This window comes from Callospermophilus lateralis, chromosome 14 (assembly GCF_048772815.1).
Source record: "Callospermophilus lateralis isolate mCalLat2 chromosome 14, mCalLat2.hap1, whole genome shotgun sequence".
NCBI lineage: Eukaryota > Metazoa > Chordata > Mammalia > Rodentia > Sciuridae > Callospermophilus > Callospermophilus lateralis.
This window is the reverse complement of record NC_135318.1, coordinates 49,214,509-49,241,637: the sequence shown is the minus strand read 5'-3', so window position 1 is coordinate 49,241,637 and position 27,129 is coordinate 49,214,509. Positions and strand designations below refer to the sequence as shown.

Below are 27,129 nucleotides of genomic sequence, written 5' to 3'. Positions count from 1 at the left end.
AATTCCTGAAAAGAAAAAAAAAATTTTGTGGTTCTTGTGCATGTATATAGACAGACATTAATAAAATAAGAAGCACATTCTGAAGAGAATCAAATTTGGACAAATTCTGGTTTGTAAAAATAAATTCAGTTCCCCCAGGAGAAGTAATTTGCATTTTCACCATCAGTTAAAAATGAAAAGAGCATATTTTTCTCTTCTAATTGTGACCATCACAGCACTGTACAAAGTGCAGTACAGTTTGTACTAAAGTACAACAAACCCAAATTCTTTTTAACAGAGAATACAGTAAACCACAACAAGACTCTTAGTTAAACAGGGCTTACATAGAATGTACTACAAAACATTTTCTTTTGAAAATAAATACTGTATAATCTATTTCCAAGCATCAAACAATTGAAATAAATACATACTGGAACAAAATTTCCAAACAGTTTAAAAATTTATATACATACAAAGCCATACATATAACATCAAATAACATTTAGTTTTATATATGTAAATTAAACATTCACTAAAAATGATTTCTGTATGTGTAAACTAAGTATAACATTTGAACATTTAAAAAGAAATTGATGTTCTGTTACACATTATCAAAGTCTATCCTCTGAATAATTTGAAGACATTTCTACTAAAAACCAAATACAGTCTAAAAATAGAAACAGTGCATCTCAAGGTTTTTTTAGAGACTTACATATCAGTAATTTTCAAACACATAATTTATTGTGTGCTATGGTTTGAAACAAATTTTCCCTGAGCACCTTCTGTCTGATTAGAAAAATTAAAACATGATTTATAAAACAGAATTTTATTTTAATTTTTCTTGAAGTATGCAATTTCTTGCCCATCTGATATATTTGGGAAGTTTTTAGACATCTGTAAAGTAACCAGCAATCATAACTGTTTTAAAGGGCTATTTGAATGGCTACAGAAATATAGATGGGTCTTGAAGTCCTGAGAACTGTACAATGAGTGTCTCACACAACTGAAGTAATTTGTTATCCTAAAACTATCAATAGTTATTTTAACAAATTCAGAATGGCACTAGTTCACAGAGAAAAAAGGTAATCATTAGTGATTCCAGCTCAGATGATCAAAGGATAAGCATCGAAAACTGAAAACCAAAGTTGCATTAGCATTCTATTTTCTATGGAATAATGCTGAAAAAGAAACTAACCCTTCTGCCCAACACAGTATTTAAATACCTACCTCACCTTGAAACTTTATTAATGCAGTTTTGAGATCTGTTGCTCCTTAATATTCATGCAGATTTATAATCAGCATCACTGGAAATTTCATCATATAAACTGCAGTTCTCAATGCTATACCCAAGATTTACAGCCCAAAAGACATATTACGATCAGTGCACATGCACAGTAACACTACCAGTTGTGTTCCCTTAATATTTAAGGTCTTAAGACCCTTAGCCATTTGATCATTTAGGCCTCTTCTCTTCAAATAAATAATAACAAATATTAGGAATCTTAACTATGCAAAATTTGTAAATTGTTTTCTACATAGCCTAGAATTATACTAAAAGAAAACTGGAAGTTTCATATTTACAATTAGATTTTCATAAAACCTAACTATATATGTCTCTTAGCATTGTGATTTATGTGTCTTGCAAGAACAATTAATAAATAGAACATTGAGAAGTTATCATTCTGAAGATCTTCAAGAAGCAAGCAATTTCAGGTGTCCAGGAAGTTATCTTCTGTCTTTTTATATTTTAAGGTGCTTTATACAGGACGCCCTGGACCAAAACGACTTTTAGACCTAGATTTTTTTAAACAGAAAAGAAGGTCAGAGTTGCTTCTAGAATAACAGGAAGTTGCTGCTGCTTTAAGATTGTTTGCTTGACAATATTCAAAGTTAAATGAAATTTAATACAGCTCCATTATTAATTTTGTAAACCCCTTGGAGTAAGATATATTTTGGAATTCATATTAAGAGATCATATGGTATGCATAATGTATAGGAGCAGGGTCCTGTACACATTGTTTCTTCAGTGAAACAAATGAACATTTATATTAAGTGAGAAAAGTGAAGACTACAAATATCAGAGCAGATTAGTTCAAGTTTGTTTTTTTATTTTCTCCCAGTACTGGAGACTGAACCCAGGGATAGAGAAGCACTTTGTCACAGAGATATAATCCCCAATCCCTTTTTAAGCAATTTTGAGATAGGATTTTACTAAATTGTTTAGGCAATCTTTGATTCTGTGATCCCAAGTAGATGGGATTACAGGCATGAACCACTGCATCTGGCCTCAGTTAAAGGTTGAATTGCACAAATGTACAAACTGACTCACCCACCAAAAAACCTTTGACTTTCTGAGCTTTCTCTATTTCAAAATTATAGATAAGGTATTAGAATGTGCAATATATTAATATTCAAATCTCAATCTTTAAAAGAAAATTTGTGATATAAAATGACATAAGATTTATAAGTTATATTTTATTAAGAAAAACAAAATAATAAAACAAGAAATGGGAAAGACTTCATGGATTTATATGAAGTAATAATATATAATCTACAAAGACTACAAAAATTTTGCTAATTCACAGTTGCATTGTAGCTTTCATTTTTATCAGCATTGGTTTATGAAGCTGGCCCAATAAGTGAAAAACTAAAACAAAAACAAAATAAAACCTTATTCTTTCATTAAATTTTGTGTTCATGAACTTTTCTCAATTTTGGGGTTAAAATCTGGTTCTGATTGATGGTTAATCCTTAAAGCAAAACATAAAACCAAACACAAATGATGTGCTTCTAGTGTTTTTGGCTTTAAAAAAAAAATCACTTCAAAATCATGGCCTTCTGAATTAGTTTCTGGTAATTTACCTTGTGTTTTTCTCTGAGCTGTTTTGCCGTGCACTGACTGGTATGGAGGCTTTGATTTGTGCTTCGAGCCTGGAATAAATACCTCCGGCGAACTACAAAATAAAGAAGCAAAATTAAGTTATTTTCTTTTTTTTAATTTTTATTGTTGGTTGTTCAAAACATTACATAGTTCTTGACATATCATATTTCACACTTTGATTCAAGTGGGTTATGAACTCCCACTTTTACCTGTATACAGATTGCAACATCACATCGGTTACACATCCACTGTTTTACATATTGCTATACTAGTGTCTGTTGTATTCTGCTGCCTTTCCTATCCTCTACTATCCCCCATCCCCTCCCCTCCCCTCCCATCTTCTCTCTCTACCCCATCTACTGTGATTCATCAAAATTAAGTTATTTTCAAGGAATAAACAGAAGTTCTGTTTTACTAAAATAGCATATTCTTAAATTAATAAATTATGGTATTTTTAGTCTTTAAAATTCAGACTTTTTGAGGGGTATAATTTACATACAGTAAAATTCACCCTTTTAAGCCTACAGTTTGGAGTTTTGACAAATGCATATAGTTTTGTAACTACTGTCACAATGAAGATACAGGATAATTCTATCACCCCCCAAAAAATCCTGTGTCCCTTTTAAATTATCCATCTACCACTATAAATTCCTGGCAACCAACTCATCTGTTTTCTGTTTCTACAGCTTTGTATTTTCCAGAACATTTTGTGTGTGTGTGTGTGTGTGTGTGTGTGTGTGTGTGTGTGTGTATCATATAGTACATACAGTCCTTTCTCTCACTTAGCATATAATGCACAGGCGATTTATATACATTGTCGTATACATTTGGAGTTTGTTGTCTTTTGTATGTATGTATGTATAGGATATTCATTTGTTAAATGTAAAACTTTTGATGCTAAGAATTCTCTGAATAAAAGGGCTTATTGAGGCATTACAGAAATTAAAACAGAACAAAGAAAGGACCAGGTTCTGAGACAACTTATCTAGCTACTAGCAAGATTAAATAGCAGTTGAGGTTATTCAACCTGGAGACTGGGAGTATTCTTACAATGAAAATTGGAAAATTAAGGCAATAAGTTGCTTACATCAAATTTACATTAGTTACTGATAAAAGTGGCAGGGTATGATGAAGCAGGGGAAGCTTTGGGGTGGGAGGACAGTCTACCACAGAGAAGTATTTGATATTTGAGGATTAATTGAGGTTCATAGTTGAGAAAATTATTTTATGAGCTGACTGCATCTGACACTCAGTAAACTGGGGTGTAAGTCAAGCTTTCAACATATATTCCTATATTACTTCCTGTCTTTTCTTTTTCCTATTCATCTTTTGGCTTTTTTTCTTTTTTTTTTTTTTTTGGCAGCACCCAGAGCCTCAAGCATGCTAGGCAGGCACTATACTTCCTCAGCCCTTTTTTTTTTTTTTATTGGTTATTCAAAACATTACAAAGATTGCAGAATCACATCGGTTACACATCCACATTTTTACATAATACCATAATAGTAACTGTTGTATTCTGCTACCTTTCCTATCCTCTATCCTCAGCCCTTTTTACCTTTTTATTTTGTTTTGAGATAGGGTCTTGATAAGTTGCCCAGGCTGGCCTTGATCTTGTGATTTTACTGCCCCAGCCTCTGGAGTGGCTAGAATTATGGTCATGTACCACTCTGCTGGCTTCCAGCCCTTCTTAATTTACCATATCTTGTAATTTATTCTTGTCATATTTACCAGGAAAAGGACATCATTTGGGAGTGTTACTAATTTTTGGTATTTATTAGTAAAACCACTATAATTGTATAAACTAATTTATATGGTAAGTGTTTAGAAATTGTTACACTATTTTCCAAATGGCCAATTTTTTCATTCCTACTAGCTCTTATATGAGAGTTAGTTGCTTTACATACTCATTAGCACTTGGTACTTTTTTAAAATTTCAGACACTTTTAGTTAGTGTATAGTGGTATGGCACTGAGGTTTTAATTTGTATTTCCCTAATGACTAATTATGTTGCATCTTTTCATCTGTTTATTTGCCATCTGACTCCCTTCTTTCAAAGTGTTTGATTAATCCTTTGCCTATTTATTTTAATTGAGTTATTACTGAGTTTGGAGAGTTCTTTACAAATAACTGTTTTGTATCTATTTTCTATTAGTTTACACAGCTTGTCTTTTCATTCTCTTAATAGTGTTATTGAAAAATAACTTTAAATTGGGATAAATATGATTTGTCAATTTTTTCTTTTATGTTAGTGAAAGAAGAATGCAATCAACAAGAATTTATATATGTATCTTTTGTAATTGGTGTTGTAGCTAAGAAATATTTGTCTATCCCGTGGTTACAGATATTTTCTCTATATGTATTTTATTTTATTTTTGATGCTGGGCCTCACGCATGCTAAGCACATTTTTACCAGTGAGCTATACCCTTAGCAGGAAAGTAAAATTTGAATAAAAGGATTAGGGCAAGAGTTATAGTACATACAAAACATAAATACTTATGATAATACATGATACTGTGACTCATATGTAACTCTAGTTAGAATGCAGGCATTTCTAGTCATCTTTTTCAGCAAGATCTCATCTTATTTTAGAGATAACATCTAAATGACACACACAAAGTTGATCAAAATTAGCACATTCAGAAAAGCTGCCCTCTGGATAGTTAGCATTTGGTTAATAAGGACAGTTATTCTACTTTTGGTGTGACATCACACTTCAGTGACACTATAGTTCATTATGTATGATATAAAGGACCTCTGGACCACAGATAATAGAAAACTTACGTGAATTGTGGCTAAATGGTACAGAACACAAAATTATCTAAATTGTTCTTTTAAAATTCTTTTTAAAACATCTTTATATTCTTTATTTTAAAAATAAAATTATGGAGGAATGTTCTATATAAGTATAATATAATAGTGAACAGTTCTTACTTCTTTTGTTTCCTTTGACTTGATTCGGTCCAGATCACCCAATCTCATTTTTATTAGATGCCCTGTAATTTCAGACATCCGCCGCTGATCTGAAGGTAAAAAATGATAAGTATTATTTCTCATGAGGATGACTTATAATTTTTATTTCTTAAAGAAGATTGTAATCAACAAGGGTTTACAAATGTATCTTTTGCTATTATTTTTCAGATGCATACTTCTATGAAGAATTTAAGGCAAGTGGAAAAATGACTTGTATTTTGATAATTGTGCTGATTTTTAGGTTACTATAAACCTATGATTTGGATATGATTTGAGTATGTCCCCCAAAAGGTTTATGTGCTAGAAGCCTAGTGTCCAGCGTAGTGATTTTTATTTTTTTAAATTGGGGATTGAAATCAGGGGCACTCTACCACTGATTATATCCCCAACACTTTATTTTTCATTTTTATTTTAAAACCCGGTCTTGCTAAGTTGCTGAGGCTTGCCTCAAACTTGTGATTATCCTGTCTCAGCCTCCCAAGTTGTTGAGATGACAGGTGTGTGTCACCATGCTTGGCCTTCAGTGTGGTGATTCTCAGAGGCGGTGGAACCTTTCAGAGGTGGTAGAACATTTAAGAGGTGGTAGCACCTTTAAGAGATGGGGCCTAGTGGAATGTAGTTAGGTCACTGGGAACACCATCTTTGGAAGAGTTTAATGTAGTCCTTGTGGGACTCTGCTTAATTCCTACAAGAGCAAATTATTATGAAAAGAATAAGCCTGACCCCCAAATCTCTCTTTCTTCCTGCTTTGCTATGTAATCTCTCTCTCTTGCATATGCTCCCACCACGATGTCATCTGCCATGTGGTGATGTAGCCAGAAGGCCTTCACCAGACCAAACATTTTGTTGTAACAACAGAAAATAGACTAAGACATAGCCTAAAACATATTCAGTCATTTTTTACAGAAAAAGTAGGGGGCAAAAGTCAGTCTAAAAGGTCTCAAAATTATAGACTCATTAAACAATACATTATTCATTGAATTATCTAGTAATGAAATCCTGGTTGGTGACTAAGATAATATGCAAGTTTGGGGACTTATACCATATAAAAACCTTTGAAGCTATTCAGCATACTTCATAAAATAAAAGATGTTCTTATCTACATAATAAATTTTACCATCTTCTCTTTGTGCATCTTGGTTGAATCTCAAGGACCTTGTGGCATCCCATTTATTCTTCTGCATACTCACACTATTGAAAAAATTTTTAAAAAATTAGCATTGATGCTTCTTTAAGAGTAGATATTTTAATTAGATTAAAGAATAATACTCACATGAAAGGAGACACATCTCTAGAAGCTGACTAAAAAATTAGACAACATTAAGCCCCAATTAGAACATATTTTAAATTAGTTTTATAGCTAATTATAAAAACAGTTTACATTTACTGAGCCAAAAGCATTCAATAAATACCAAGTGCATCTACAGCACCAAGAACATTTACAAGTGTATTTCATTTAAACCTTGCAACAACCATGTGCAGCAGGCAATATTTTATGATCTTCATAATAAAATAGGCTCAGAGAAGTTAAGAAAGTTCTCCAAAGAGATATAGACCTAGAATTTGAATCTACTTTGTCAGTTATGAACATTTAAATTGGGTTTGAATTAATCTAATTTGTGAGCCTGTGCTACCTAACACAAAGATGAATGTACAACCTGTCCAATCTCAGCCCCAGCCTTTCATGTATTTTTGGAACTCATAATTTCTGTTTTTAGTCAACTGCAGCTATTACTGTCCTTAGTCCTATCTGTTTTTTTACTCCTTCCTTTAATGGCACAGGGAAATAAAAATCATTTGAAAGGCCATAAAATATAATTTGTTTTTAATTAATTAATTAATTTTGGGTACCAGGGATTAAACTCAGGGATACTTGGCCACTGAGCCACATCCCCAGCCCTATTTTGTATGTTATTTAGAGACAGGGGTCCCACTGAGTTGCTTAGCCCCTCGTTTTTGTTGAGGCTGGCTTTGGACTTCAGATCCTCCTGCCTCAGCCTCCTGAGCTGCTGGGATTACAGGCATGTATCACTGTACCCAGCTTATTTTTAATTTTAAAAGTCTATTCCCTCTTATTTTTTGAATAAGTGATATTGGTTTAAAATTCAAAAGGTTCAAATAGCAAATATAATAGAAAGCCTCTTACATTTTTTAAAAATATTTTTTTTAGTTGTCAATGGACCTTTATTTTTATACACAGTGCTAAGGATTGAACCCAGTGCCTCACACATGCCAGGCAAATGTTCTACCACAGAGCAGCAAACCCAGCCCTGAAAGCCTCTTACCTTTATCCTCTCCACATTCAGTTCCTTTCCTTAGGGCCAATCAATCTTATCAATTTCTTATGTAGCTTTCTAGAGATAGTTTATGTATATATAAGGAAATTCATACATATTTCCCCATCTCCTTTACACTGTGCACATTGTTCTGCACCTTCTGTTTTTTCATTTGTCAATATATCTTAAAGATCTTTAATCTCAATCTATAAAGAATATCATTCATTTTTACATTACTAGCATTCCATGAGACACTCATTACTCTTCTATATTTTATTTTTCCTGAATATACTTGCTTATTTCTTCATATGAACTTTAGAATAAAAAAATGATCAGTTACCTTCTCCAATGCCTTTTCTTTTTTTTGTGCACAGGGTGAAGACATCTGCTTTTTTGGTGGTTTAGTGAACTTCTTTGGTTTCTCCTTTTTCCCTGATTATGGAAGGTCAATGTTATGAGTATAAGTCTCAGACCTCTCCAATTTACTTGCTACTTTTTAAAAAATACCTTTATGTTGTTTATTCAGTTATTCAGTGCCTCACACATGCTAGGCAAGTGCTCTACCACTGAGCCACAACCCCAGCCCCTTACTTGCTACTTTTAAACAATGAAATCATTTTTAAAAAACCCTAAAAATCTAAAAATTACCTTTGGACAAACCCCCAAAATACAGAGAAATGAAACTGAAACTGCCTTACATGAATTCATTTTAATTACATTTTTCCTTCTATTTGGTGAAAATTTTTTTGGGAAAAAAATTTTTTTTTTGGGAAAAAATATGAAGTCCTACTTATATGAAATAGGAAAAATGATGGACAAATTACATATTTATTTTCTGAATTTGACAATGGAATCATATTCTAATTCCAAAATTTTTACTTTAAATTACTATAATGTAGAAAAATATAATTTGAGAATGGGGGGAGTAGTCATACACATACAAAATATTTTTTTTTTAGTTGTAGATGGACATAATACTTTTATTTAATTTATTTATATGCGGTGCTGAGGATTAAACCCAGGGCCTCACACATGCTAGGCGAGCGCTCTACCACTGAGCCACAACCTCAGCCCCCACATACAAAATCTTTAAAATGTTTTTTGCTCAGGAAGGAGGTAGGACAGTAATGATCTTGGGAAGATGCTGAGTTTAGATAAATTATATTCTGGACTAAGTCATTCTTGGAGTCAATATTCTGAATCTATCCTGGCTGACTATGAAGTGGACAAAGGAGGGAAAAATTACAAGGAGGGGGAAGAAGCATTCAATAAAAACAATATATGAAGGTAAGGATTATACTGAATAACTGTTTCCCAAATGAAATTATTTGTTTACCTTCTCCAGAAGTCTTGCTATATTGTTTAAGAAGGAAATTATCAAAATGATAAGTGGAAAACCCATGCTACATAGACAATAACCTTGAAGATGCTGTAACAAAAATTAATAATCTAGATAGATTTACTTGCCTGCTGACATGCCCTGACCCCCTAACACCTCTCTCTGTTAAACTGGGTAACAAGTTTTATAAAGTTTCTAAAAAATATGATAGGGTAAGAAATATGGTAATGACAATATGAAGGGGCTGAACAATTCCTTACTAATAAAACAGCCATAAAAACAGAACAAAAAATTATAAACAACCATCTGAAGGTAATAGCAAATAGTCAAAGATAGGCTGAAAATTGAGCATTTACACTATAAAAAATGCATGAAGTAAAACTGAGTTTATGGCCTTCTTGCCTAAATGAACTTCCTGGCTCAGGGAGGGAAATTGCAGCCTTATGAGCCCAGGCAGAGGATGACAAGTGTTCAAAGTAATAGAGAAGCTACAATTGTAAGAAGAAATTTTGGAAGCAAGAAAGTCACACAAGACCTAAAATCTAAAATGTGAGTACAAAATGTCCATATTCTTAGTCAAGTATTAAACTTGGAAACGGTATGAGAGATTCTAGGAAGCCCAGGTAAAAGGCAGGTAGAAACTATGTTGGACCATCCACTCTGCAAAACAGAACTGCTCTTAGTGAGATATGGGAGTTTTTTTGTGCTTTTGAATGGATTCTTTCCCCAAACTGCACATATCTCAAGCTTCTGACAGCAAGACATCTTACTGGCTTGATGTATCAGAGTATAGACTTGGATCTGGAAAAACTACTAAAAATTCAGGTGGCATTTGTAAACCACGGGATCCACTAAGTAGGTGAGCCCCAATATCTGAATATAATCTGTATCTATATCCTTGGCTGACTCCCAAGCTACACAGGACGGTGTGACTGGGGATGAGGGTGAGGTAGGCTAAAGCAATAGCCTACCTGTGCAGTTAGCAGTTAAAACAGCTGTGCAGAGACAATCATCTACTGCATATCATAGGTGAGACAGTCTGCAATTTGAATCAGGTAAATTAACCACCTACTAGAACAACAACAAAAATCAACAATCCTCAGAAGAACAAACCAGATTTCAGAGTTGCATAAGGAAAACCTTCATTTTTCAATCAAAAGTTTCAAAACAGAAACTCTGACCCTCTTAGAAAAGAAACAGTTAACAGAACTGACTCAGAGAGGGCCTACATATTGGGTTTAGCAGATACTTCAAAACAAATGTTAATAAAGAAAAAATTGTTTTATTTAGTGAATACAGAATGTCAAGCAAGAAGTAGAAACCATAAACAAGAACTGAACAAATTCTGAGCTCTTTTCAACAATAATTATAATAAAAAAACTTTCCCATATAAGCTCAAAAAATTTTGAAATAGCAGAAGAATGAATCAGTAAAAATGAAGATAAAGTATTAGAAATTATCCAATCTAAAGAACAAAGGGCAAAGAGAAGTTAAATGAAAATAAACAAAGTCTTAAAGTCTGTGGGACAGTATCAATTTATTTTTAAAATTATTTTGGTGGAATAAGGGGTCAAATGCAGGAGCACCCACCACTAAGCTATATCCCAGCCCTTGTTATTTTTAGACAAGGTCTTGCTAAATTGCCCAGGCTGGCCTTGACCTTATAATTCTACTACCTCAGAGTAGCTAGGATTATAGGCTTGTACCACTGTACCCAGCTCATCTAATACATGTGCAACTGAAATTCCAGAAGATGAGGGGAAGATATTTAAAGAAACAATGACTGTAAGCTCCCCAAAATTTGTGAAAAACATCAATTTATAGATCTAAGAAGCTCAATATACCTTAAGCATGATAACGGAAAAGAAAACTATGCCTAGGCACAACATAGTCAAATTTCTAAAAGATAATGATAAAATCTTGAAAGCAGTAAGATAAAACAGACAAGATAAAATGACACAACAGCAAGATAAAATGATTCTATTGATGGCTGACTTTTTGTCAGAAACAGTGCAAGCCAGAAAACACAGTCTCAGTTACTGAGTAGCTGAGGATTACAGATGCATGCCACCACCATGTCTAGTCTTTTACATTCTTTTTTTTTTTTTTTTGTACTGGGGATTAAACTCAGGGGCACTCAACCACTGAGCCACATCCCCAGCCCTGTTTTGTATTTTATTTAGAGACAGGGTCTCACTGAGTTGCTTAGTGCCTCACTGAGACTGGCTTTGAAGGAGCAATCCTTCTGCCTTAGCCTCCTGAGCTGCTGGAATTACAGGTATGTACCACCACTCCTAGCTAGCCTTTTACATTTTTAAGTGATGTGCAATCATTTAAAGCAAAAATCAAAACATTGTTGAGTTTACAATGTATATATAGTTGACCCTACGTATTTGTGTTCTACATCTGTGGATTCAATCAACTGCAAATTGAAAATATTGGGGGGGAAACTGTCTGTACTGAAAAGGTACAAACTTTTTTCTTGTCATTAAGAAAAAACAATATAGTGTAATAATTATTTAAATAGTATTTGTGTCCATCTACAACTAAAAAAAATATTTTAACCCCAGTCACTTTGCAAAAGCAATTTTTCAGATTTTTATAAAGTTAAATACATTTACTATGTGACCCAGAAATTCTATTTTAGGTGTCTCTTCAAGAAAAATGAAAACATGTCCACAGTAATTTGTAAGCAAATATTCACAGCAGCATTATTCATAATAACCAACAATTGGAAGCAACCTAAATGTCCATGAAATTGTGAATAGATAAATAGGGCATACTCTTATAATGTAATACTACTTTACAAAAAAAATGAAAAAACTACAGACATATGCAACAATATGGGTGAATCTCAGAAATAAACTATGTGAAAGAAGACAAAGACAAGACTGCTCATAATTCCTTTCATATGAAATCCTACAAAAAAGTAACCATAGTGATAAAAAACGGTTGCCTCAGAATTGAAAGGGAAAATTAATGTAAAGGGCAGGATAGAATATTTTGGAATGATATGCTAGACCTGTGTACCAAAACTCACCAATGCAAAAATGGGTGTGTTTTATTAAATGTAAATTATACCTCAAATAGCTGAAAAACATGAACATATTAGCAATTTCTCCTTGACAAATGAGAAATGAAAAAAAATGATAAAATACCAGTTTGGGGTTCAATCTATGGTACTCCCACAAAATAAAAAACAACAACAACATTTTTTTTTTCTTTAGGGGATTCAACATGTTAAGGAAAATTAAGTAAAACAAAGATAAGACAAAGAGAGGGCCACATTGTTTTTTTTTATTGTTGTTAATGTACCTTTATTTACTTATTTATTTTATGTGGTGCTGAGGATGGAACCCAGTGCCTCACACATGCTAGGCAAGTGCTCTGCCACTGAGCCACAACTCCAGCTCCCCCACATTGTCTTTTTAATGTCATATTAAAGGATCATTTAACAGGTCCACTCAACAATTATTTAATTCTCTAAAAAAGCTCCTTTTGCTATTATTTTTATTTTTAAAAAATTTTGATGCTGGAGACCAAACTCAGAGCCTTGTGCATGCTAAATATATGCTCTATCAACTGAGCTACAACCATAATCTCAACTATCTACTGGTTGAAGTCCAGACATAGTAAAGATACATATTATCTTGTTTTCCTAACAGAATTGGAAATTATTTCTATATAGTAGAAAATATAACCTCAAAGTTTATTCATTTATTGCTTTGTAGGACATTAATCATTTTGGTAAACTTTATAAACTTTGTTTAACTTTATAAAAATCTGACTTACAATCTTTTTTTAGCATTCTTTTTTCAAATACCTATAAATGGCAGGGTGCAGTGGCCCACACCTGTAATCCCAGCAGCTCTGGAGGCTGAGGCAGGAGGATCTCAAGTTCAAAATCAGCCTTAGCAAAAGCGAGGTGGTGCTAAGCAACTCAGTGAGACCCTGTCTCTAAATAAAATACAAAATATGGCTGGGGATGTGGCTCAGTGGCCGAGTGCCCCTGAGCTCAATCCCGGGTACTCCCCACTCCCCGCCAAAACCCACAAAAAACCTAAAAAACAAATACCTATAACATGTGAGTCTTTAAAAGGCTGTTTTGAACCAATTTTACCTGCTGTTTCTTGAAACCAATGAGTTGAAAAGTTTTGACCCAACTTCATATTATAGTTGTATAATAAACATGCTTTTTAAAAAAATTTTACTTGTAGATGGACACGATATCTTTATTTATTTATATATTTTTATGTGGTGCTAAGGATTGAACTCAGTACCTCATGCTTGCAAGGCAAGTGCTCTACCGCTGAGCTATAGCCCATAAACATGCTTTTAATATTTAAAAAAAATCATACTTATTGAACGGCTTATTTGAGTTCCACTTCAAATCATCTCAGGTTCGTGTCTCTGATCACATTTCGCCTAATCTGAGTCTATTAAATTACACTGGAAGTGGAAATTGGCAGATTTATTTCTCAGTAGACTGTACTTTACAACTTTATGGGAATCTTAAAGGAGCATCCTTTCTTTCTTTTACTCCTAATGTTATAACCTGCCACATAGAAACATTTTAAAGACAATTTCCCAATCCTTGCTTGCATCAAGCTTCAGAATATAACTTCTTCATAAAGAATGTGATTTAATTTTAATTTAGAAGTCAATACTTTGTTTCTTGGATACTTCTTCTTCATCACCAACTTCATCTTCAGTGACCTCAGATCCAGTGGTATATTCTTCTTCTTCTGAAAATAATGACTGTTGTTTCTAAATTAACAAACACATCTATTACAAATGTATTATTATCAACTCTGTAATGAATTCCTTAAAATACATTTAACTATACTTATTTTGGATGAATTAGTTGAACAAGAGCTGATAAAATGATTCCTGTCAACCTAGCACAACATTCAGGATATGGTCATAGGAATTTCTACGTTTAGGGCTGGTGATGTAGCTCAGTGGTAGAATACTTGCCAAGCAGTGTGAGTTTACAAGTTTGATCCCCATCACTGAGAATTTCAATATTCTGGATTGCATTAAATCTAATATTTTTAAAAAACATTTTTTAAAGATGTTGATGGAACTTTATTTTATTCATTTATTTATATGTGGTACTGAGAATCAAATCCAGTGCCTCACACATGCTAGGCAAGTGATCCACCGCTGAGCCACAACCCCAGCACCTACATCTAATATTTTAAAATTTATTTCCTTTACAGAATCTAGAAAAGTGATAAACAGATAATCAGTATTTGTTGAACTTTTGTTACTCAACATGTTACTTGATGTTAAGATTAAATTAAAACACAAAGGCTGGCATTAAAGTTGTTAAACAAGTACATGTGTTCACTATCTCAATGAATGTGGCCTTCATTACTTAAACTTTTCTGTACCTATCAGTCCTATTGTTTGCTATCCCTAACCCAAATTTCTATCCTATTTTTATAAATACTGAGTAAGCAGATTAAAAAAAGAACCAATTAAACAATCAAATAATGAGACCTTAGTAGATTTTTTATTTGTTTAATGTTCTATATGTGATTTAAAGTGACTTTAAAAAGTCTTTTAACAAGATCTATGGCTTATGCAATCAGATAATGGAGATGATATATCCCTCTTAAACAATCTAACAACATTTTTAGTATGTGCAAAATTGAAGAAGCTGAAAAAGTAGATATACATTTCACTAAAACTTACAAAGTAAGTCACTGATAATATTCTATTAAATTAAACTTTAATTTAGGAAGAAAGACAGCCATGAAAGCTGAATATAATTGCTTACTTACCAGTTGCAGAGTCCAGTTTTTTAGGGACAAGAACTATAAAAAGAGGAAGAAGAGATTACTAAATCTGCACCCACTCACATTGCACCTCCTTATTTTCACATGGATATTACAGAAGAGTTAAAACAAGTTCCTTTCCCAGTTGAAACAACTTAAAATTCAGGTTTAAAGTGATATATTAAGTTCATATATCTGTCTTTTAAATCTTCTGTTAAGAAAAGAATGTGAATGTTTAAAAAAAGCAAAAAGGGCTGGGCATGTAGTTCAGTGGTAGAGTGCTTGCCTAACATGCAACAGAGTCTTAGTTTAATTCCCAGAACTACAGGAAAAACAAAAAGAAAAAAATTGACACTTTTCCAGCTTCATTTCCAAATGATAAGTCAGTCATATGTAAAGATAATATACTTTTTGTTATTTTTGAACAATTTTGAAAAATTGAATGTATTTGAAAAACTAAATATATTTCTGATTTAATAAAAAATTTCATACCAAATGTTATAGAAATAGAGGAGACAAAATATTCATTCATACTATCTTCATTTCTCGGTAGTTCTTAATTCTTTGAGGGCAAGGAACATATCCTAGGACTCTTATAATCATATCAACTCAGCATAATACCTTGTTATGATTAGATAGTTCAATTTCAACTTAAACTGACCAAGTTCCTGTCAAACATGAAACATCATCAATTGTTCATATGGAGAATAAGTAAAATTAGTTACTCACAGCATTGAGCTCTCCAGTTTTGGGGCCCCATGGTGTATGTGGCTCCAGTAAAACATCACATTCTAGACCCTTTTCATCAGAGGAGCCAACTGCAGGATCACTTGAAAGAAAACACATTTTTGTGAATTGTGAAAATTCTTAACAATTTAAATGAGAATATCTTTTAACTGCAAATATTTTATTGTCAATTTTAAGAAAAATGGTTTGGATTAAATTCTCACACCACTAAAAAGAAAGGAATACAGTTCCTGAATATAAGGATGCTATTTCAACATTTTCATTTCTTAATTCATCTAGCAATTCCCCTTTATGGAAAGATGACCTCAACCATCAAAACTTTTTCTAGCTATATCAATTAAGCAATTAAAAAGGGCTTGGGCTAGGGGTATAGCTTGGAGGTAGAGTATTTTCCTAGTACCTATGAAGTTCTAGGATTCATCCCCAGTAACAACAAAAAAATGGGAGAGGAAGTGGAGGAGGAAGAGGGGGAGGGAGAGAAGGGGAAGGAATAAGGAGGAGGTGAAGTAGGAATGCTCAAGTAAATGTGGAAAAAATTAAAAATCCTTAAAAAATTGGATTTAGAATCCCAACTTTTTTAATCACCAAGAACTCTTCATTAGTTTTTTTTTTCCTCTTGGATCTCAGATATTTTTAAGTATTTTGCCTACCAAATAAATATCTGCTTACACTTATTGTAAGCTAACATAATTTCAGCTAAACTATCTGAAACAATGAAAACTACTTAAGGATTGACATTATTGATTTGGGAAAGCACTAGATATCAGGAAATTCTGAAATGGGAACCTTCACTGAATTCCCCCACTGAATAAGGCTGTAATTCAGTGTTGTTGGATTTTTTTCCCCCTCACCTAACCAAATCTTTAGAAAAAGGCACAACAATGACATCTTTGTGCTTATTTAGATCGTCCAGTATTCTAGTAGTTGGAACGGACAGCAAATCTCCACCTTCACCTTGATCATGAAGCGTAACCATGTGGTCCTTCACTTTACAGCCCTGTCATGTAAGAGATACTAAGTTAGAGAGGTTGATTCATTAATAAAAACATTTCTTTAAAGATCACTGTTCTTATTCTTCTTTGCTTAGTCAAATCATATTTAAAAACATTTCTTGAAAAAAAAAACAGTAAAAAGATTGAAACATATACCAAGAATATCCATTTAACTACCACCCACCTTAAAAAAGGAAAACACAAATGCACATATGCACCTGTGCACACACACACACATACACATGAGAACACTCCAGGAATCACCCATGGGTCCATTCCTGATCATTTAACTGCTTCCCTTCTCCCAAAAGATAATTTCTATCCTCTATCCCAATTGTATGGTACATTCCCAGCCCTTTTTTAAAATTTTGAGACCGTGTCTTGCTAAATTGCCAAGGCTTGTGATTCTCTTCCTTCAGCCTCTTAAATTGCTGGATTACAAGTATGTATGCCTGGCATATTGTCTTTTTTTTTTTTTTGGTACTGATTTGTAGGATTCATATCTATATAGGTGAGTTTGGGGAACATTTACATCTTTCTAATGTTGAGTGTTCCAATTTACGAACATGGTACAACTATCCATTTTTAAAGTCTCCTTATTTTCTCTCATTAAATAATGGTTTGTTTTCTGCATAGAGTTCTTGCATATATTTTGTTAGGAATAAATCTAGGTACTCACTTCTCAACCCATACCTTTATATAGGGAGTGGTTCATCTTTGGTGCTTTATAAATATTTTTTTGTATGGATGATGGCGATGAAAAGCTTTAAGTTCCTTTCACCCACTCATGAAATTTAATTATATAACATTTCAATAGTGTTAGCGATCACAGAATATAATCTATACTAGTATACACATACAGCACCAAGATATATGTGCAAGGATGTTCATTACAACACTTGCAATACCATCAATCTGGAAACAACATAAATGTTCATCAACAGGATAATGGTTAAAGAAATCGTGATATATGCAGTTTGGATTATCACACAGCAGTTAAATGAACTGTCATAGAGAGATAACCTAGGTATGTTGTTGAGTGGAAAAGTGCAAGTTTCAGAATAATATAAGTAGTATAATTCCATATCTGAAACAAAACAAAACAAAAAAATACAAATCATTTGTGCCTAAAATGTATTTAAAAGGTCCAAAAGGAAACTATTAAACATAGTTACCTATAAGGAAATGGAAACTAGGAGAATGGTGTTAAGAGGAACTTTATTTCTTCTTATACTTATTTATGTACTGTTAGAAAACTTTTCTACATGAATATATTACTTTTATACTTTAAAAACAATATGAGGAGAAAGGGTTTACATAAAAGTGTTAGGGAGTGTGTTACTATAAAAGCACAACATTCAAAATTTACCTTTGTAAGCTGAGTGGGATCAAATCGAAGAACCTTTTGATTGCAGCAGGGATAAATTCCAGTGCCAACAGTGCTCAGTGAGTTTGCTGCAGTAGAATAAACTACTGTTTCTGAGTGGTACTGACAATGTGAAAGTTCAATACAGAGAAAAGCCTGAGAAAAAGAAATATATAGAAAATCTCCTGAGATCTCAATGCTGTGATAGCAGCAGCCTCAGTGCTCCAAGAGGCTCACTTCATTTAAGAGTTGATTAAGGGAGAGAACATGGCGGCCGGCGAGGAAGCTGCACTTTCAATATCTCCACATTAACGGGATCAGAAACACCAATTAAAACAGCTACATTCTACCTACTGAGGATCTTCTAGCAAAATTCCGTTGAAAGGAGACCTGCCGAGAATTAGTAAGTTTAATAGACGTGACAGTTTGCCCCAGACAAGTGAAACTTGACTGGCAGCGCGGGCTCAGAGTCCAATCCCGCGGCCACCCGCCGCTTCTGCAAGCGGCAGGCGGCCCAGAGCAGCGCGGCAGAAGGGTCCCCGCCCAGCCAGCAGACAGCGCCCGCCATCCCGGCTACCCTGGCGGCCCTGCTTTCGCTAGGCGAACAGCCACCCCACCCGGCTGGTTCTTAGCCACGCCGCTGCAGCCACCCGGCTTTACAAGCACCCCCGGCGGCCCTGCTCGGCGAGAAGGGCCCCCGCCCTGCCGGCAGACAGCTCCCGCCATTCCGCTCTTGTTCTGCAAGCAGCCACCCCGCCCGCTTGGTTCTTAGCCACGAGGCTGCAGCCGCCCGGCTTTACAAGCGCCCCCGGCGACCCTGCTCGGCGAGAAGGGTCCCCGCCCTGCCGGCAGACAGCTCCCGCCATTCCGCTCTTGTTCGGCAAGCAGCCACCCCGCCCGCTTGGTTCTTAGCCACGAGGCTGCAGCCGCCCGGCTTTACAAGCGCCCCCGGCGACCCTGCTCGGCGAGAAGGGTCCCTGCCCGGCCAACAGACAGTTTCCGCCATCCCAGCTACCCTGCCGGTCCCGCTCTTGCCCTGCAAACAGCCACCCCGCCTGCCTGGGTCTTAGACACGCGGCGGCAGCCACCCGGCTTTACAAGCGCCCCCGGCGACCCTGCTCAGCGAGAAGGGTCCCCGCCCTGCCGGCAGACAGCTCCCGCCATTCCGCTCTTGTTCTGCAAACAGCCACCCCGCCCGCTTGGTTCTTAGCCACGAGGCTGCAGCCGCCCGGCTTTACAAGTGCCCCCGGCGACCCTGCTCGGCGAGAAGGGTCCCCGCCCTGCCGGCAGACAGCTCCCGCCATTCCGCTCTTGTTCTGCAAACAGCCACCCCGCCCGCTTGGTTCTTAGCCACGAGGCTGCAGCCGCCCGGCTTTACAAGCGCCCCCGGCGACCCGGCTCGGCGAGAAGGGTCCCCGCCCTGCCGGCAGACAGCTCCCGCCATTCCGCTCTTGTTCTGCAAACAGCCAGCCCGCCCGCTTGGTTCTTAGCCACGAGGCTGCAGCCGCCCGGCTTTACAAGCGCCCCCGGCGACCCTGCTCAGCGAGAAGCGTCCCCGCCCTGCCGGCAGACAGCTCTCGCCATTCCGCTCTTGTTCTGCAAACAGCCACCCCGCCCGCTTGGTTCTTAGCCACGAGGCTGCAGCCGCCCGGCTTTACAAGCGCCCCTGGCGACCCTGCTCGGCGAGAAGGGTCCCTGCCCGGCCAACAGACAGTTTCCGCCATCCCGGCTACCCTGCCGGTCCCGCTCTTGCCCTGCAAACAGCCACCCCGCCCGCCTGGGTCTTAGACACGCGGCGGCAGCCGCCCGGCTTTACAAGCGCCCCCAGCGGCCCTGCTCGTCGAGAAGGGTCCCTGCCCGGCCGGCAGACAGCTCCCACCATCCCGGCACTCCTGGCGGCCCGCCCGCTCTGCGAAGGGTTACCCCACCCGGCTCTTAGCCACGCGGGCGCCATCTGCCTGGCGCTGAGGGAGCCCCCGGCGGCCCAGCGCAGCCAGAAGGGTCCCCGCCTGGCCCGACAGAAGGCACGTGCCCTTCCGGCTCTGCTAACGGCCCTGCCCACCCAGGAAAGGGCTCCCCACCTTGAGAGGATGGGAAGGAAATCTAACCAAGCCTCTATGAATTAGCGAACTGGGATCTAAAACCAGAGATTATATCAGACCAGAGACAAGCCAGTTCCACCTCTCCCTTCGGTCACTCCTGCAAGGAGCCAGGGGCCCGCCATAGCAGAGAGGGAAAGTCACCAAAGATCGGCCAAAGAGATTCCTTCCCAGCGGACTCTAAATTAGCAGGAGCGGCGAGGGAGCCGGACGGAGCTGGCGGGAACCGTGGCAGCGGCACGGGAACCGGCGGGAGCTGAGGCGGCGCTGACGCAGGAGCCGGCGGGAGCCGCGCGGCGCGGGTCTCCCAGCTACAGCACCCACCAGTGCTGACGACTGAGGTCTCTTGCACCAGATACGGGGGCGTGGCTACCAGAAGAAAGAAACGCGATCAGTATGAAAAGACAAGGAAAGAAAGGACCACAAGCAATGCAGGTCAACTCAACTTTAGAAGAGGTAATATCTGCAGCAGATGGAATGTCAGATAAAGAATTCAGGATATACATGCTTCAGATGATCTGGAGTCTCAAAGAAGACATTAGACAGCAAAATCAGACAATGAAAGACCACTTCGACCACTTCGACAATAAATTACACAAACAAATCCAAGAAGCAAAAGATCAATTATACAGGGAGATAGAGGTTATAAAAAACAAACAAACAGAAATCCTGGAAATGCAGGAAACAATAAACCAACTTAAAAACTCAATTGAGAATACTACCAGCAGAGTAGAACACTTAGAAGATAGAACATCAGACAATGAAGACAAAGTATTTCAACTGGAGAAGAACATAGACAGCTCAGCAAAGCTGTTAAGAAACCATGAGCAGAACATTCAAGAAATATGGGATAACATAAAGAGACCCAACTTAAGGGTCATGGGGATACAGGAAGGTATTGAGGTCCAAACCAAAGGAATGACCAATCTATTCAACGAAATAATACGAGAAAACTTCCCAGACCTGAAGAATGAGACAGAATCCCAAATCCTAGAAGCCTACAGGACGCCGAATGTGCAAAATCATAAGAGAGCCACACCTAGACACATTATAATGAAGATGCCCAACATACAGAATAAGGAGAGAATTTTAAAAGCTACAAGAGAAAGGAAGCAGATTACATTTAGGGGTAAACCAATCAGGATAACAGCTGATCTTTCAACACAGACTCTGAAAGCTAGAAGATCCTGGAATAACATATTTCAAACGTTGAAAGAAAAGGGGTTCCAACCAAGAATTGTGTATCCCGCGAAATTAAGCTTCAGGATGGAAGATGAAATTAAAACCTTTCATGATAAACAAAAGTTAAAAGAATTTGCAGCTAGAAAACCAGCTCTTCAAAACATCCTCGGCAAAATATTACAGGAAGAGGAAATGGAAAATATCAATGAAAACCAACAGCGGGAGGTAGTACAGTAAAGGTGGGGGGGAATAATCAAAGAGGAAAACAAACCATGTTTAGTAACATAAATAAACAAATATGGCTGGAAGAACAAACCATATCTCAATAATAACTCTAAATGTTAATGGCTTAAACTCACCAATTAAGAGACACAGGCTAGCAGAATGGATCACTAAACAAGACCCAACAATATGCTGCCTTCAGGAGACACATCTGATAGGAAAAGACATACATAGACTGAAGGTGAAAGGTTGGGAAAAATCATATCACTCATATGGACTTCGCAAACAAGCAGGAGTGTCCATACTCATTTCAAATAAAATAGATTTCAAGCCAAAGTTAATCAAAAGGGATGAAGAGGGACACTACATACTTCTCAAGGGAACCATACACCAACAAGACATAACAATCATAAATATATATGCCCCAAACAATGGTGCAGCTATGTTCATCAAACAAACTCTTCTCAAGTTCAAGAGTCTAATAGACCACCATACAATAATCATGGGAGACTTCAACACACCTCTCTCACCACTGGACAGATCTTCCAAACAAAAGTTGAATAAGGAAACTATAGAGCTCAATAACAGAATTAATAACCTAGACTTAATTGACATATATAGAATATACCACCCAACATCAAGCAGCTACACTTTTTTCTCAGCAGCACATGGATCCTTCTCAAAAATAGATCATATATTATGTCACAGGGCAACTATTAGACAATATAAAGGAGTAGAGATAATACCATGCATATTATCTGATCATAATGGAATGAAATTGAAAATCAACAATAAAAGAAGTAAGGAAAAATCATGCATCACTTGGAGAATGAACAATAGGTTACTGAATGATCAATGGGTTATAGAAGACATCAAGGAGGAAATTAAAAAATTCTTAGAGATAAATGAAAACACAGACACAACATATCGGAATCTATGGGACACATTGAAAGCAGTTCTAAGAGGAAAATTTATTGCTTGGAGTTCATTCCTTAAAAAAAGAAAAAACCAACAAATAAATGATCTAATACTTCAACTCAAAATCCTAGAAAAAGAAGAGCAAAACAACAGCAAAAGAAGTAGAAGACAAGAAATAATTAAAATCAGAGCTGAAATTAATGAAATCGAAACGAAAGAAACAATTGAAAAAATTGACAAAACTAAAAGTTGGTTCTTTGAAAAAATAAATAAAATCGACAGACCCTTAGCCACGCTAACAAAGAGAAGAAGAGAGAGAACTCAAATTACCAGCATACGGGATGAAAAAGGCAATATCACAACAGACACTTCAGAAATACAGAAGATTATCAGAAATTATTTTGAATCCTTATACTCCAATAAAATAGAAGATAGTGAAGGCATCGATAAATTTCTTAAGTCATATGATTTGCCCAGATTGAGCCAGGAGGATATTGATAACCTAAACAGACCAATATCAATTGAGGAAATAGAAGATACCATCAAAAGACTACCAACTAAGAAAAGCCCAGGACCGGATGGGTATACAGCAGAGTTTTTCAAAACCTTTAAAGAGGAATTAACACCAATACTTTTCAAGCTATTTAAGGAAATAGAAAAAGAGGGAGAACTTCCAAATTCATTCTATGAGGCCAACATCACCCTGATTCCTAAACCAGACAAAGACACTTCAAAGAAAGAAAACTACAGACCAATATCTCTAATGAACCTAGATGCAAAAATCCTCAATAAACTTCTGGCGAACCAGATACAAAAACATATCAAAAAAATTGTGCACCATGATCAGGTAGGATTTATCCCTGGGATGCAAGGTTGGTTCAATATACGGAAATCAATAAATGTTATTCACCACATCAACAGGCTTAAAAATAAGAACCATATGGTCATCTCGATAGATGCGGAAAAAGCATTCGACAAAGTACAGCATCCCTTTATGTTCAAAACTCTAGAAAAACTAGGGATAACAGGAACATACCTCAACATTGTAAAAGCAATCTATGCTAAGCCTCAGGCTAGCATCATTCTGAATGGAGAAAAACTGAAGGCGTTCCCACTAAAATCTGGAACAAGACAGGGATGCCCTCTCTCACCACTTCTGTTCAACATAGTTCTCGAATCACTGGCCAGAGCAATTAGACAGACGAAAGAAATTAAAGGCATAAAAATAGGAAAAGAAGAACTCAAATTATCACTATTTGCAGATGACATGATTCTATACCTAGCAGACCCAAAAGGGTCTACAAAGAAACTATTAGAGCTAATAAATGAATTCAGCAAAGTGGCAGGCTATAAGATCAACACGCATAAATCAAAGGCATTCCTGTATATCAGCAACAAATCCTCTGAAATGGAAATGAGGACAACCACCCCATTCACAATATCCTCAAAGAAAATAAAATACTTGGGAATCAACCTAACAAAAGAGGTGAAAGACTTATACAATGAAAACTACAGAACCCTAAAGAGAGAAATAGAAGAAGATCTTAGAAGATGGAAAAATATACCCTGTTCATGGATAGGTAGAAGTAACATCATCAAAATGGCGATATTACCAAAAGTTCTCTATAGGTTTAATGCAATGCCAATCAAAATCCCAACGGCATTTCTTGTAGAAATAGAGAAAGCAATCATGAAATTCATATGGAAAAATAAAAGACCCAGAATAGCAAAAACAATTCTAAGCAGGAAATGTGAATCAGGCGGTATAGCTATACCAGACTTCAAACTATACTACAGAGCAATAGTAACAAAAACAGCATGGTACTGGTACCAAAACAGGCAGGTGGACCAATGGTACAGAATAGAGGACACAGAAACCAATCCACAAAACTACAACTATCTTATATTTGATAAAGGGGCTAAAAGCATGAAATGGAAGAAGGATAGCATCTTCAACAAATGGTGTTGGGAAAACTGGAAATCCATATGCAACAAAATGAAACTGAATCCCTTTCTCTCGCCATGCACAAAAGTTAACTCAAAGTGGATCAAGGAACTTAATATCAAATCAGAGACATGGCGTCTGATAGAAGAAAAAGTTGGCTATGATCTACATACTGTGGGGTCGGGCTCCAAATTCCTCAATAGGACACCCATAGCACAACAGTTAATAACTAGAATCAACAAATGGGACTTACTAAAACTAAAAAGTTTTTTCTCAGCAAAAGAAACAATAAGAGAGGTGAATAGGGAGCCTACGTCCTGGGAACAAATCTTTACTCCTCACACTTCAGACAGAGCCCTAATATCCAGAATATACAAAGAACTAAAAAAATTAGACAATGAGATAACGAATAACCCAATCAACAAATGGGCCAAGGACCTGAACAGAAATTTCTCAGAGGAGGACATACAATCAATCAACAAGTATATGAAAAAATGCTCACCATCTCTAGCAGTCAGAGAAATGCAAATCAAAACCACCCTAAGATACCATCTCACTCCAGTAAGATTGGCAGCCATTAGGAAGTCAAACAGCAACAAGTGCTGGCGAGGATGTGGAGAAAAGGGTACTCTTGTACATTGCTGGTGGGACTGCAAATTGGTGCGGCCAATTTGGAAAGCAGTATGGAGATTTCTTGGAAAGCTCGGAATGGAACCACCATTTGATCCAGCTATTCCACTACTCGGTCTATTCCCTAAAGACCTAAAAAGAGCACACTATAGGGACACTGCTACATCCATGTTCATAGCAGCACAATTCACAATAGCAAGACTGTGGAACCAACCTAGATGCCCTTCAATAGACGAATGGATAAAAAAAATGTGGCATTTATACACAATGGAGTATTACTCTGCATTAAGAAATGACAAAATCATAGAATTTGGAGGGAAATGGATGGCATTAGAGCAGATTATGCTAAGTGAAGCTAGCCAATCCCTTAAAAACAAATACCAAATGTCTTCTTTGATATAAGGAGAGTTACTAAGAACAGAGTAGGGAAGAAGAGCATGAGAAGAAGATTAACATTAAACAGGGATGAGAGGTGGGAGGGAAAGGGAGAGAGAAGGGAAATTGCATGTAAATGGAAGGAGACCCTCAGGGGTATACAAAATTACATACAAGAGGAAGTGAGGGGAAAGGAGGGAAAATATAAGGGGGAGAAATGAATTACAGTAGAGGGGGTAGAGAAAGAAGAGGGGAGGGGAGGGGGGAGGGGGGATAGCGGAGGATGGGAAAGGCAGCAGAATACAACAGACTCCAGAATGGCAATATGTAAATCAATGTGCAACTGATGTGATTCTGCAATCTGTATATGGGGTAAAAATGGGAGTTCATATCCCACTTGAATCAAAGTGTGAATTATGATATATCAAAAACTAGGTAATGTTTTGAACAACCTACAATAAAAATCAATTAAAAAAAAAAAAAAAAAAAAAAAAAAAAAAAAAAATATATAAAATCAATGATTATTCCCACAATGAAATTATACATCTCAGGGGTTGGGGTTGTGGTTCGTGGTGGAGCGCTTGCCTGGCATGTGTGAGGCACTGGGTTCAATCCTCAGCATCACATAAAAATAAATAAATAAAATAAAGGTCCATCAACAACTAAAAAAATTTTTTTAAAAATTATACATCTCAAAAATACTATACTGAAAAACATGTGTTGTGTATCTCACTTATAAGAAATGTATCAGAAAGGCAGATTTATAGATAAAGTAGATTAATGATTGTCACAGGGAGTGGAAACAGATGGGCAAATGGGACCTTTCTGGGTGATGAAAATGTACTATAATCAGTTTGTGGTGATTATTGTATAACTGTAAATTTACCAAAAATTACGTAGTTGTGATGAGTGAATTTTATAGCATGTAGTGTACCTCAATAAAGTTATGAAAAAGAAAAACCATTTTATTCAAAATTCTAATGAATTAAACTGATATTTACTCAGAAAATTTCCAATGAAACAGGCAATAAAAATTTGCCTTACTTTATTATTCCTTGACACATATACACATATATATTTCTTGGTGGTATGGGAATTGAACCCAGGGGTGCTTTACCACACCCTAAGGAAATGGAGACTAGGAGAATGGTATTAAGAAGGACTTCTATTTCTTCTTATACTTATTTATGTACTATTAGAAAACTAACAGAAAACTGGAATTTTATTATTTTGAGACAGGCTCTTGCTAAATTTCTGATGCTATCCTTGAACTTGTGATCTTCCTGTCTCAGCCTCCTGAATCTCTGGGATTACATATGTGCACCACTGTGCCTGGCTCCTTGATAATTTTTTCTGTGACATATTTTTGAGGTAAATATTTATCATCAGTATTAATGAAAATTGTCCTTTGAGTTATTAGAGAA

At 36.5% G+C, this 27,129-nt stretch overlaps 1 protein-coding gene across 3 annotated transcripts in view; it reads right to left on the bottom strand.

Annotated features, from left to right (window-relative positions):
- Positions 1–569: 569 nt before the first annotated feature.
- Positions 570–27,129, bottom strand: part of Sanbr (SANT and BTB domain regulator of CSR) — a 52,190-nt gene continuing 25,630 nt past the window's right edge. For all 3 annotated transcript variants that reach the window (XM_076833040.1, XM_076833041.1, XM_076833042.1), the window contains 11 exons: positions 18,338–18,490; positions 16,828–16,973; positions 15,959–16,058; positions 15,236–15,268; positions 14,114–14,213; positions 8,448–8,539; positions 7,105–7,133; positions 6,949–7,022; positions 5,793–5,881; positions 2,842–2,933; positions 570–1,773 (listed from right to left, as the gene is read on the bottom strand). In XM_076833040.1, the coding sequence (XP_076689155.1) occupies positions 1,737–1,773; positions 2,842–2,933; positions 5,793–5,881; positions 6,949–7,022; positions 7,105–7,133; positions 8,448–8,539; positions 14,114–14,213; positions 15,236–15,268; positions 15,959–16,058; positions 16,828–16,973; positions 18,338–18,490 (945 nt within the window). In that variant the 3' untranslated portion in view covers positions 570–1,736. The remainder of the gene's footprint in view (positions 1,774–2,841; positions 2,934–5,792; positions 5,882–6,948; positions 7,023–7,104; positions 7,134–8,447; positions 8,540–14,113; positions 14,214–15,235; positions 15,269–15,958; positions 16,059–16,827; positions 16,974–18,337; positions 18,491–27,129) is intronic.